The following is a 14,070-nucleotide window of genomic DNA, read 5'->3' as shown; positions in this document are numbered from 1 at the left end:
CTAAAAGAACTAGGGACACGTTAAAAACGACCATAGAGGAGGTTATGAAGAACGATTTGCTTAGTCAAGTCTGATACCTAATATGGCCTCAAATAAAACGAATTGAAAGGCTAAGATCAATGCGATAAAACCCATCTAATTGTGTTCTACTTCATTATTGTCTATAACTTTTGCTTCCTTATTGTCTATAACTTTTGCTTCCCGTATCATTTTTTTCTCCTCTTGATCTTTACTTGGATCCATGTAATCAACCCCATTAAATTGGGACAAAGCTTTGTAGTTGTTAAAAGGTTGGACATACATAGCCTTTTCCTAAGGGGTAGGAGAGAGGCTGACACATACATGGCAGCTTGCCCACATTTTCCCTTCATTTAATTACATTCCTGTATACTAATCTCGTAACTGAACATTTCACTCTTGTTTTATCTTTAGATTCTTTATACTAACCCCTTCATTTGTAGCCAAATGCTTCAAGTATGTGCGTTCTGAACTCTGGCCCTTTTATTTCGTGGAGTACCTTTTTATATTATGGCAATTGATATATATCGACTTGTCCTCTCATGCCTCACCTCATAAGGCCTTCGCGAAAAAACCTCCTGCATCAAGTATCATAAACAATACCAGAAAAAGGTCCTATTTTCAAAAAGTAAAACAAAAAATTATCAATCCTGCCAAGGATCACTCTCTGCCCTCACTTCTGATGGCTCAACCACTTCAGCTTCTGAGGTCTCAACAGAACCTTCATCGGATTCCTCTGTTCGTGCTTCCTCAGAATCAGATCTGCCCCACCGTCCACCGAGGGCAATTGCCATCATCTCATATATCTTGTTACCCAGGTCAGCTGGACTGTCAGGCTGTACAGGGAAGGCGACAAATCAAGATGCAATGTGAGAATTAGAGGGCAACAAAATAAGCAGATACTGAAACAGAATTGAATCCTGTTGACAAATGAAAGACTAGTTTAATTGCCTTACAGTGAATCCACTGGATATCAAGGCTGTCTCATATAAGAGATCAATAGCTCTTTTGGCTTCAGCACTTTCTGAGGCATTCTTGCATGCAGCCTGCAGCATCAGCAATTTGATTATGACCACATCCGAAGAATGTACCGCTCATAAGCAATACCACAGTTTATAGGTTCCCAGTATATTTTCTGAAATGTAATAGTACTACTGCTTTTCATGATTCTTTGGGAAAACACGTCCGCTCTATAGGAGACTCGGTTGTTCAAGTATCCACAAACATCATACAAATACAGAGACATATATCAAGTGGAACCATAAAAAAACTTATGCCCTAAGATTTGTTTCACTTTCCTACTGTAGTTGTCATCCCCACTCCTCACCCCCCCAAAACAAATTAAAAAAAATCAGCAGCTCCTAACTACAATATCTACCTTTGATAGGTAATTTTGTGAGTAACACTAAAGCAGTAAAGCTACAGCCCTCGTGTTCAAGCGTTCACAGACATGATACAATTACAGAGACAATATCAAGTCAAACCATAGAAAAACTTATTCCCTGAAATTTGTTTCCCTTTCCTATTGTAGTTGTCATCCCCACTCCCCAACCACAACACCCCCCAAACCCCCCCAAAAAAAAAAAAATAGTAGCCCCCTAACTACAGTATCTACCTTTGATTGGTAATTTTCTAAGTAACACTAAGGCAGTAAAACTACAGCCCTCAAGACATACTTGCTCCAAACAGTAAAGAATAACCTCAGACGTAAATTAACAAATTACAAAATTTAAGTCCCTATGTAGGAAGAAGAGACTTCAAAACACCAATAACGTATTAAAGGTCAACCCAAATAAGCTAAAGAGCTTGATCTTACATTTAAGTCTTTAATGATTGGATGATCTGGATTGACCTCCAATATTCTTCTTCCTCTCATGAACTCCAAGCTTGAGGTGTCTCCAAGGGTCTGTGCTTTCATAAGCCTTGAAAAAGGGAGGGGGAAAATTCAGAAAAACCCTCATTCAAAGAGAGAGAGTCCAAATGGGCAACTGGAGTAGAAGTCCAGACACCAAAAGACATAACTAACCTTTCCATATTAGCAGACCATCCAAACTTGCCAGAAACAAGCACACAGGGAGATGAACTGAGACGCTTTGAGACTTGCACTTTAGCCACTTTGTCACCAAGCTGTTGCTTTATCCAGTCACAAAGAACATTGTACTCTTGCTTGTTTTCCCTTTCCTTTACCTCATCCTCATCACCTAATGTACCGATTCATGTAATGAGTAAAGGAGCATCCCAGGAGAACAGAAAGAAAAGTTGCGTAAAAAAAATATTCAATCAATCAAATTTGAAGGCTTATTAAGTAATCAACATACCTAACTCTAGGTCTTCCTTACTAATGTCAACAAATTTCTTTTCTTTGTATGTTTGTAGGTTCTGGATGGAAACCTCATCAATAGGTTCTATTAGATATAGGACCTGCAACAGAGAAGAATATCAACATCAGCAACAAGCAGAAAGAAGGCAGGCACCTGTAAAGGCCAATGGAAGACATTAAAAAACATCACGAGATTTAGGTTTCTTCATACATATTTCATTTCTAAATAACCAAAAGGCATGATTAAAATACTTTATTTCATATAAAGTTCATTTTCGACCTAAGTTAACCACTATTCAAATAGAACCAAGACAGCACAGACAGTACTCGAGTCATACGGGAGAATATGAAAATCTCTGCAGCAACATGGTTCCTATTTTCACTAAAGATCAGAGAGACCCGTCTCTTTGAAGCATTTTATCACCAACCATCTACTTTGCCTGGACCTTACTGCTTCCCTCTCCAAGACCTTACCGCTTCCCTCTCCAACCAACTTCAGCTTAAAAACAGAAACACATTGCTCTTTGATCCCATTCCTCTTCTGTCTTTTTGGCTGGCCAGGGTAAGGGGCGAGAAGGGGGAGGACTGCACTTTCAATGTTCGGGGCCTTCAGATACAAACAAAACCTGCTTTCTATGATTTAGGCTTCCAAAACACAATAATTCACCTGCCCCCTTTCTTGGGAGGTGGTGAACCCAATCTTTCACTATATATATATATATTTTTTTTTTTTGGGGGTTTGCGGGGGAGAAGGGGGAAAACTGCTAATGTAAGAGTAGAATACAAGAAACTAACCCCCACAATTTATAACCCCAAACAAAACAAATAGGACCAGGAAACAAAGAAATAAGACCTTCAAATAAATCCCCAAGGATACAATACCAATATAGGAGCAAAACCAGCCCAAAACCCAACCCGATAGGAGAGGGAAAGACCTGCTATAGAGCTAGAGAGAGAGAGAGGTGTGGCCAGGTCTGTAGAGCTCCAATTGAGCAGCAAATTTGGTCAATTGTAGGCCCAAGGAGGGTACAAAAACCCCCCAAATATGAAGAACTTCTGATGGCTGGTTTGAGAGTTATGCGCTTTCTTAATTTCAGACTTAGGAGAGAGAATGAGAAGGATTTTGCAGGAGCAAAGATATTGCATAGATCCACCCAGGGAGGGAGAAAAATCGCATAAAGAAGGGGGAGGAGAAAGATCACTCATAAGCCTAAGGCTCCCAAACACTAACTCAATTCATCATTCTTCAAATCTATCATAAACATTGAGTTTATGCAAGCATTTAAAAGAAAATAATAAGACTCCTACTTAGACTCTAAAACTGAAATGGAAACCCTACTTATTTTACGTATCCTATCCCAAAACAAATATGATAAAGTAAAAGACATATTAATAAACTAAACTAGTACCAGCCCACTCTAACTAAGCTAATGAATAAAATCCCATTTTTCTACTTTCTACCCATATTTAGGCTCATTAAAGTGACCCATTACAAAGAAAACCCATGGGAACAAAGGCCCAACACATACATAACCCAACCCAAGGCTTATTTGCAATAAAATAAGCCCATTAACTGACTTATCTACATCAACTGCACTTTCAATGCTCGGGCATTTAAATTCACACTACAATAATATTATTAAAAATCACAATTTAACCTTGTTAAGAGGATACAATATCATTTTTCATCCTTCTTCAGTTTGCATGGTATCAATAGAGAATAAAATGAAGTGAATACCTCGATATCTTTTTGGAGCAACTTCTCCAAGAATGGGGCAGATTTTGCACTTTTCAAGCTGTCTGTAGCCAAGTAGTAGATAGCCTTCTGGTTTTCCTGCATGTTCTCAACATAATCATCTAAGCTAATCAATTCTTCTTCACTTTTGGAAGAGTAGAACCGTAGCAGAGGTGTTATGCGCTTGTGATTTCCTGAATCCTCAATGCAACCTAACTTCAGAAATTTCCCAAAGTTCTCCCAGAATTTTTTGTAATCCTGCAAAATATAAATCATTTACACCATGTAGATGCTAATCTGAGAGATAGAGATCCAAAAATGCACCAAGTACCTTTGATAAAATTGTCCCATACCTCTTTATTTTCACCATCAGATATCTCCTGGATCATATCAAATGTTTTTCTAACAAGCCTCTTTCTCATAATTCTAACCTGTCAGTGCATGAAAGAACAGAACCCGAAAAAGAAAAATGAAAAGTCATCATTTTATCGATGAGAGAACAAAAACTGAATTGTTTACTAACCATAATAAGAATATTGAATAAAACAGAGAATTGAAAAGCTTCTATAAGCAAACAGGAGCATTCATTGTTTCTCACTTACTTTTGGGCTAAAAGGAAAAAGACAACTACCAAAAACCACTTGATTCGAAATTGCAAATGATCTTTAACTTACAATTCGGCTTTCTTGAAGAATTTCTCTTGAAACATTAAGAGGAAGGTCATTTGAATCTACCACACCCTTTACAAAGCTCAAGTAACGTGGAAACTGCAAATTGGAATCATAATTTAGACCAGGTTGTCATATGAAGAATCCTCTCCCAAGGATACAAGAATTAGTAAGCAGTATATTTGATCAGAAAGAATGTCTCTACATGGCCCATCAATCAAGGAGTAATGGCAACTTCCCCCCCACCCCACCCAAAAAAAAAAATTATAATAATAAATAATAAGTACTCCCAATCATGCCAATACTCCATAAAACTCACCAGTTCACCATCAAAGTCATCTGAAATAAATACACGCTTGACGTAGAGACGTATATTCTTTGTCTTAGGGTTTACAACGTCCTCGTTGTTAAGAGGTGCCATGCCAGGAATATAGAGAACACTTCTAAATTCCACCTCACCCTGCCAAATTTTAACACTAAATGAGACTCCCAACCTAAAATCTTGACCAGTGCAATAGCCAATGGATGGTCAAAAGACTCAAAATGTACCTCAGTGGTGAAGTGGGTAGATGCAAGTGGGTCCAGGAATTCATTAAATGTCTTCTTGTAGAACTCATGGTACTCATCCTTCGAAACTTCTTTCGGATTCCGCATCTACAAAATTTTAACAAGTAAAAAGATCAGTACAACCAGAATAGGTCAGAGAGAAGCCTACTCATCCTTTGAAACTTCTTTCGGATTCTGCATCTACAAAATTTTAATGACTAAAAAAAGATAAGAACAACAACTAGAAGAGGGCAGAGAAGCCCAGACTTTTGAACAGAGAGAATTTATAATGCAAGAGTTAAACTTCATTTGTTCCAATGAAAAATGTTACCAAAATTGTATGAAAATGAAAAGAAATCATGCAGGATAAAAGTAGAACAATAATTTTTTGATTGAAATTCAATACAAAATGATGAAAAAAGTATCCCATTAAATAATTTGGATGTCCTTTTCCAGTGGAATGGCTGTAATTAGTAAACAATACGATCACCACCAATGGAGGGCACCACCTCCATCATAAAGGCTGGAATATTTTCCACAATTTTGGACTCCCCAAGCATGTTTCTTATTACTTACAATAAGGGAAAGCTAGTTACAAAGAAATACAAGACAAGTATCATAACCAATACCCGACTTTCTGGAAACTATTTTTCCATAAAGACGAATGGGAGCCATAAGCAACAGATATGACCACCCCCCCCCCCACCCCGCCCCCACCACAAAAAAAAAACCCACCCCCTCCCCCTCCACAGGAAAAAAAAAAAGGAAAGGAAAGGAATTGGCTCACCCATATTGGTTTTGTTTCATTGGCCAATTCCCAATCCCAATACTTCTCTGTTATAGTCTTCTTCTTCTTCTTCTTCTCTTCCTGCACAACCAAACATGTAAAGCTTGACTATGCTATTAAAACAGAAAAGGCAAAGCAAGATGACCCAACAATCCAAATCCCACTCATTACCTCTGGTTTTTCTTCTTCTCCCTCTTTTGGTTCTTCTTCCTCTTCCACCTATCCAGGTCTCATTTTAATTAAAAACAAACAAAAGAAAGCCACTTTTACTTTGAAGCTACGGAAACAATAAGCTACAGTTTGACAGAAAAATAGAGAACACAACTCTTACAGCAATCATCCTAAATAGAAGGTAGCAAAGGCACCATGCCCCGACCAATATTAAGCCCAGACATACTATTTGTCACCAACAAAAAATGTCCAGAAAGAAATGACATAACACTTTTGAACAAATTCCTTTGCTCTGATATCTGCAGAAGTACTAGTACAACCCAGAAAGGAACCCTCCCTCACCTCCACAGTCCTTGATTTCTCTTGCCATGTGTAAATAGGGAAGGAAACAAACTGCGAGTAATTCTTCACCAAACTCTGAATTTTAGTTGGCTCCGAGAATTCGAATTTATCATCTGGCTGCAAGAGAAAAAAGCAGAAACCAAATGATCCAGTATGAGGATCCAAGTACTAATATTAGATGGTGGGAGGAGGAAGAAAAGAATTACCCTCATGAATAAGGTAATCTGTGTTCCACGCCGTAGTAGATTTTCAGGATTAGTCTCCTCCCTTATCAAGTAAGAACTACTGTCAGCAACAGCTTCCCAGACGTACTGCTTATCCGACCTTGGGCTTTTTGTAGACACAACTACCTATTCCCAATTTCAAGCATAACTCAGAAATAAAGCAGTGCATGAATTAATGAGAACAACACAAAAATATCAATAATTTCTTACAGAGTTAATACAGAGATAAAATAACTTGAGAATGGTAATCTCACAAACCTTTTCAGCAACAAGGAATGCTGAATAAAATCCAACTCCAAATTGACCAATCAAACCATTATCTGCTCCAAGATCTTTATTCTCCTGCATACAGGTTCAACAAATAACACTCAATAGAAAGGAGATGGTCACCAATATAAAAGTATGAGTCAAAGAAGAGACATAAACTAAGCTACGTAAGCATATGACATAGAAAGGTGTACAAAAATCACCCCATTCCCCAACCCCTCCCCCCAAGACGCACACACAAAAAAAGAGTAATAATATAAAACCATTATTAAAAAAAAAAAAAAAACCCACCTTCAGAGCCTTCAAGAATTTTGATGTTCCACTTTGAGCAATTGTTCCAAGACAATCAACAAGCTCTTCCTTTGTCATTCCAATACCTGTATCTCTGCAAAAGCAACGAAGCTTATCATCAATAACTACTATACCAATCAAGATAACAAACTTAGAAAAGGTTAAAGCACCATACGTTATGGTAATGGTCCCATTGTCTGGATCAGGCTTGATGCGTATCTCCAGTTCACCAGCATCTCCAAGAAGAGAGGGTTCGGTCACACTTAAAAATCTCAACTTGTCTAGAGCATCACTTGCATTACTGAGGAAGACCACAACAATAAAAGAAAATAGTTAAACCAGGCGAAAGACGACATAATAAGAGGAATGAAATATAATAAGAGGAATGAAACTATCTGTTCCGACTTCCAAGTGGAGTCTAACTTCTAACTTAGTATGGTTTATCACCAAGAGTAATAAATACCCAAAAGGTCAAAGAAGTAGAAAAAGAAGATTATAGCTCAACAAAGTGAGAACTAACAGTTAAGTCAGACATGCTAATGTACCCACCTCACAAGCTCTCGAAGAAACACTTCCTTATGGCTATAAAGACTGTGAACTATTAAATCCAAAAGCCGACTGACCTGCAATCATTTACAGAAATCAAAACCCATGAGACAATCTACATCTACAACGTTGAGAAAGGAAATCAAAACAGATAATGGAGGAAGATAGTTAATAAGAGAACATTTAACAAACTCAAATGTACAGAAAATATGCAAAAGGAGAAATTGATAGCCAGACTCCGATAACATCCAGCAGTAAAGGGCAAATGAAATCTTAATTCGATAGAAGCTCAACCTTATACTGACATAACACCCCAGAAATCGAAGAAAAAAAAATCTAACGTTGTTTCATTTCTCCCCTAATTTTCGTTTCTTTGAAGGAAAAGATATCCATTTCTCTCCTTACACAATCAAATTGTGGTCTAAGATGTACTAATTCCTAGCCAGACGCAACACCCCACCACTACTGAAAATTCAACCCACCTATCAGAAACCAGGGAAAACAATATTAACCCATCGGACCGAACAAAACTGTAGAGAACAATATAAAGAAAGAAAACCCACCTCCGCCTGATACTCGAACTTCTCCCCAGAAGTCTCATCGACTTCTTTCTCTGCAACAGCCGCCTCACATCGGACAACCACTCGACTGTCCCTCTTTTCGACCTTCCACTTCAATCCAGCGCTAGAAAGACTATTTCTGAGAACATTTCCGGGTAGAACAACAGTTCCCAATCTCAGAACTTTATTGCGGTTATTCACCGATAAAGATGATGACGAAGGGAGAGAGGCAACAGAAGCTGAAAACAAGCTCCTGCTTAGAACGGGCGCCATTAAAACCCAGTGACCGAAAAGTTGCCGTGGATAGCTGAGACACCTAGAACCAAGAGCAAGGAGACGAGCAATCGAATGTGCAAAAACCCTGCGAGGGGGTTTTAAGTGTGGAGGGAGGGGTGGGTTGTGACTTGTGAGGATGGTTCTAGAATCAACCCCAATGGGCAAGGATGGTGTTCTCAGGAACCCTTCCGAATCATTTGTAAGGTGTAGATGCAGCCTTGTCAGCAGACACAATATCCACATAATTTCTAATTTCTATCCATCGAAGTAAATTAACCATATAGGTTGTGTTTGGAGGATTCGGCTCCTCGCCTTAGCGTTCATCATTCAGATCGATCTATAGCTATTTGGGCGAACATCACGTGATAAGATGATGATCCAATGATTTGAAAAAAGCATAGGAAATGAGGTGTTGATAGAGGTCGGAGAATGAGGCACTAAGAACCATTGGATCATCACCTCTCCACATGGTGCTCATTCAAATAATCATGGATAAGACTTGAGGGCACTAAGGAGAGGAGTCAGATCCATATTTGAAAGCCAAGAAAAAATTCAAAGAAAAGAAATGAAAATTATATATTCTAAGTGCTTGGTTATGCATAAAAAACATGAAAAAACAAGGGGGACTGGGGAGAGACCCTACATTGCTAAGATGGTTCATATACGAAGTCCTTAGGCCTATGTTGGTCTTGCAGGGAGAAATGTGATAGCTTTTGGGGATTAAAAGTAGTGGATGTATCTCTGGCACTCTAAAGAAAACCTCCAAAGCAATCTTCATGAAAAGACAAGAAGTGAACTACTTGATATCTCCAATAGGGAAACTATAGATATCTTGTGATACTTTCAATTTCCCGTTTGGTGCATAATAGGAATTTTGAGAACCCAATTTCCTTGAAACATTTGGTTCCAAATACTTTTTGTGTAATCCCAAACTCACCAACCTTGCAATAGAGACTGGACTGATCAAACCACTCGCATAGAACACATTCAATTCAAGCCCACGAACAATAGCAATCGTATAAAGTTTCTCACCATAGGGTTGATTATCACTCTCCAATCCATAATCCATCATCATACGATACTCAAGTTCAGCACATGAGTGTACATGAACTCTGGTATCTCAATACTATTTCTTCAAACATGATCCCAGAGAAACTTCAACCTGCTTATGCATATTAGCAATGAACGGGAAAAAACCCAAATAATAGGATAAATACGAGAGAAAAGAGATGTAACATGTGGTTGTCTCCCTAGGATGATAAGTAGGTGGCTCTGTAAACTAGGTGTAGACACCCTATTTTGACAATGATGACAACAAGACGTGGACAAATCTCAATATCTTTTTCAAAAAAGAGTCGGCCCATGCTTAAGGACAATAATGCTTTCAATTGCATAATAATTTAATTTGTGAGAGCTGGTTTTGAGGTGATAGTTAAACATATATTTCATAAAAAACTGTACATTAGACAATGATGCTGAAATTACACAAAACAGTTGTTGCTTCCTCCCACTGTCAAGAAGGCAACACCGTTTGTCGCACCTTTATAGCGAAATTCTGGGCCAAAACAATGCCAACTCCCACATCATTAGATAGTGGATACTATCTAATACTCCAAATGGAGTATCATCATCCACTTGGAGGTTTGAGCCGTTTGACCATGCAACCTAGGGGATGGAATAGGGTGATGCCATATGGCAGCCCCTAGATCATCAAAAGTGGGCCCTTGAATGATCGTCTTTTGTCCGATTTTAGAGTTGATTATAGGAGATCCAACTATCATATTTTTACGATCCATACACTGAAAAAAAAAAATTTTAAGCTTTCAGTCTAATGCTACAAAGATCCACCACACATTTGGCCTAGAACATAGTTAAATTTATGTCCGAAGCAATTAGGGGCCATAGAACTAGGGCTTGATGAATTGGTGGTCAAATTGTGTCAAATTTGCACTATTTTTTTTTTTTAATGTTTTTAGGTTATCCGTAAAGTTTCAAGAAGTAAGAAGTAGTTACATTATCTTACTCCCAATACAATATCCATACAATCAAAAGTCTCTTTAAAGTCAGTCCTGATTTAGTAATTGTGTCCATTCTTACAATATTTGGGCACTCAATTGACTTTAGGGCAAAACAATGACAACAAGTGAGGGGACATTTTTTAATGTCGAATTTCAGTTTCTACAGATATTGGAGTTTTTTGAAACCCTAGGTGAGGGACTATCAATTCAATTTTTTCTCGATGAATGTATATAATGTGTACAAAAGTACCCTTGCTCCAGTGTGGAAGCATTAAGTTCCCATGGAGGAACTTCAATCAAGGTTCAAAAAGTAACCTTTATCTTCCCCATTAATCAGTTAAGTTCACAATTTGAGATGAGTTCGATCTGACCTCCAAAGATTCGGGCATCGCTCGACACCCATCGGGTATGATTCCCAAAAAAAGATGCAGTGGACTTTACTAGTGTGAGAGTTTCTCTTATCTTTCCTCATAAAAAACCAATATCGTCGTTGGTAACCTCTGCGAATCCCAGGTTGAGACTAAGAGGAAGTGAATAGTATTAACAAAATCTTTCTGGAAAATGATTGATTGTAGCTGTCATGTATTTAGTTCAACATACGAAATTGTATGTTTGTCCACCTCACACCATTCAATGGTTAGGTCTACTAGACAAACATACCTATTCTACACGTATTCATAACCCATGCACTATAATAAATAAGTATACCCAAATGACACAAGATATACGTGATTCGGCTCACTACCTATTCCACGAAACAATATCCTTTATGGGTTTTGTATTTTTCTCAATACTCAACTAGCCTGTGACAATTACAACCATCTAGGTGTTATGACACTTGCTTTAATCTAAGTTAGTTCTTCGGCTAGGGTTTCAACCCCCTTTTTACAATGTTTATGATAAAATATGGATACAAGTCCCTTCCCCTTACATACATAGCTTTAGGTTCTTCAACATTAACAACCTAGAGAAAAAATAATTGGACTTGTGTACAAAGATTACTTCCTTTGATTGACAAGGGGTGGAGAACCTCTCAGAGATTCCCAGACACATACTAGAATCTTCAGCTTTCTCTTTTTGTTAGAGAATCATGAATTTTCATGTGTAGGAACCATTTTCTATATTTTCTTCTTCCTTGCACACACAACCCTTCTTTGCTATTATTATACTTCACCCCCCTATTATGGAACCTGTAATGCTGCCCCAACTACTTTCTCAAGCTTGGTGAAGGAGAGTTATGGCCATTCAATACATTAAAGTGAGCTTTAAAAGGAGTTCTTGCAAAATTGAGTGTAGAAGCATTTCACTTCTCTATTTTCTCCCCTTGGTTGTGTAGCCTATTGTTGGCAAACTAGGTTTTAACTAGGAAAACTAGGCCAAGGTTGGTCAAAATATTAGAAACCTGAACAAAAGTCATAGAGACTCGTCCTATATTAAAAAATGACAAGACTCAGACCAAATCATACCGAGCCATTTAAGACTCATTTGTTTTGCCCGAGTCACAACAAAACGGCCGATTCTTGTCAAAATTTTGAGTTGCCATTTTTGAATAGTTTTGAACTAAAATATATTTTAATGATGTTAAATATTCAATGTCTGAGCTTCTGTATTGAGTCTGGTGACTATTGAATGTATACATCTAAATTTCATCAAAAAACATGATTCATGACCATGCCATCTCCAAGTCGGATTTTATCACTTTCATCCAAGAGACAATGAATGATGGACTTCATAAAAAAATTTTGAAAAACAAATACTTTTATATTATATTTTGTCTCATTTAATTTATTTATTAATTATTTATTTGGATTACTTAAGAAAGACTAGTATGGGAATGAGAGGGGAAAATTTGACATGACTCGCTTTGACTCACTAGGTTTTGAAGATGACGAATCGGGTCATAAAACCTGGTCTTTCAACAATGGTGTAGCCTTGATATTTTTGAGAAATTTTAAAATTGAATCACCCAAAACTGATTTGTGGTTGCAAATATATGAGCATTTTAGTTTTGGCCAATGATGAAATTCCATTTGGAATCTTCGGGGGTCGTGTATATGCGTGCACGTTAAGACTTATCATAGGAGGGTTGTAGAGTGTCAGATTAGAACCTCCAATACGTGGGCTCGATTTGGACCATACGATCTGTGAATAGTCAAATGGGCTCAGGGATGTTGGATGTGGATTCGATGACATTAGGCTCTTGTGTCATCAGGCCTCGGAGGCCACATATCGATCAACGATTGGTTGAGCTACATGGCTTGCCTAGAAGCCGTTGGATCATCTGTCATTTTACTGGAAATCCCTTTAACCGTTGATTTTGATTTTATCAAACCTATGAATTAGCCAGTTACAAAGGACCCTACTGCCTGGTGGCCTTTCTCAATTGACCCCCTTCGAGTCTCCCAACTATGAATCTAAGGTATTCGTCTTCCCCAAGAGAAGTGGAGGTTGCAGAAGCTTGCGACGATTATGTGGCCGTGGATGACCAGAATCAGTTGCAAATTATCCCACTCGATAGCTGCTCAATTTTATGAGAACTTTATGACTACTAGACCATACCTGATGCTTTTCTCGAGATTTCCCAATCCTCAAGCAGATGTCAATGGAGGAGATCGTCTATAAGGGGAGAGCGACTCTTGCCCGAGTGAGTTTCTAACTTAATATTTTGGACATGTTCACTTTTTGTGTATTGACTCTTTTTTTTTTTTTGCAGGATACATTTTATGATTCAGAGGCCTATAACTGGGCGGATAAGCTGACAGAGTAGGTGAGCTCTCTGCAAGGCTTCATCGTGGCTAATGACTGGGAGATTGCTACCCTCACCGAGCAGCTGGTGAGGATAAAAGTAGAGGTTGAGGAGGCCCAAGAAAATTTGGCCGTCTTAAGGGCCAAGGTTGCCTCAACTCTTAAAGCTCAGAGGCCGATAAGGCTAGTTAGGAAGGGGGAAATAGGCTTTCCAAGACTCGTTCGAGATATACGAGGCCTACTTTGGTTTTGTTCGGGCTTAGCTCAACAAGGAGAAGGCCTCCACCCAAAGCGAACGATCCTTGAAGGAAAAGGTTGATCGGAAACTGGTCCAGTGAGGGGAGGAGCTCTAGGTCTCTCAAGAGGCAATGTCTGGTGGCAAAGCCCATACGGTCGATAGGTACAAGGCCTCGAAGGACTTTAAGAAATATACCGTGTCCTTTTATGTCGACACTTACATTTATAGGGCTCGTGACTACCAGGACTTCGTCGTTGTAAAGCAACTGTCATTCGATTTTAAGTTCTTTCAGCCTATACATTGTTGAACTAGAGAGGA

General features: G+C 38.4%; 1 protein-coding gene across 1 annotated transcript; it reads right to left on the bottom strand.

Annotated features, from left to right (window-relative positions):
• Positions 1 to 583: 583 nt before the first annotated feature.
• Positions 584 to 8,920, bottom strand: LOC122070748 (heat shock protein 90-5, chloroplastic-like). Its single transcript, XM_042634949.1, has 19 exons — positions 8,479 to 8,920; positions 7,919 to 7,992; positions 7,545 to 7,670; positions 7,370 to 7,463; positions 7,070 to 7,153; positions 6,794 to 6,937; positions 6,588 to 6,704; positions 6,246 to 6,293; positions 6,075 to 6,155; positions 5,291 to 5,395; positions 5,061 to 5,201; positions 4,748 to 4,840; positions 4,427 to 4,504; positions 4,077 to 4,331; positions 2,337 to 2,439; positions 2,045 to 2,219; positions 1,835 to 1,940; positions 975 to 1,064; positions 584 to 854 (listed from the first exon to the last, which is right to left on the bottom strand). Exons 1-19 carry the CDS (start codon positions 8,746 to 8,748, stop codon positions 663 to 665), a joined length of 2,376 nt encoding a protein of 791 aa, XP_042490883.1. The 5' UTR covers positions 8,749 to 8,920; the 3' UTR covers positions 584 to 662.
• Between the last annotated feature and the right edge of the window lie 5,150 nt (positions 8,921 to 14,070).

Source organism: Macadamia integrifolia, unplaced genomic scaffold (genome assembly GCF_013358625.1).
Source record: "Macadamia integrifolia cultivar HAES 741 unplaced genomic scaffold, SCU_Mint_v3 scaffold991, whole genome shotgun sequence".
Lineage (NCBI taxonomy): Eukaryota > Viridiplantae > Streptophyta > Magnoliopsida > Proteales > Proteaceae > Macadamia > Macadamia integrifolia.
The sequence above is the reverse complement of the archived record's forward strand: the minus strand, read 5'-3'. Positions and strand labels throughout refer to the sequence as shown.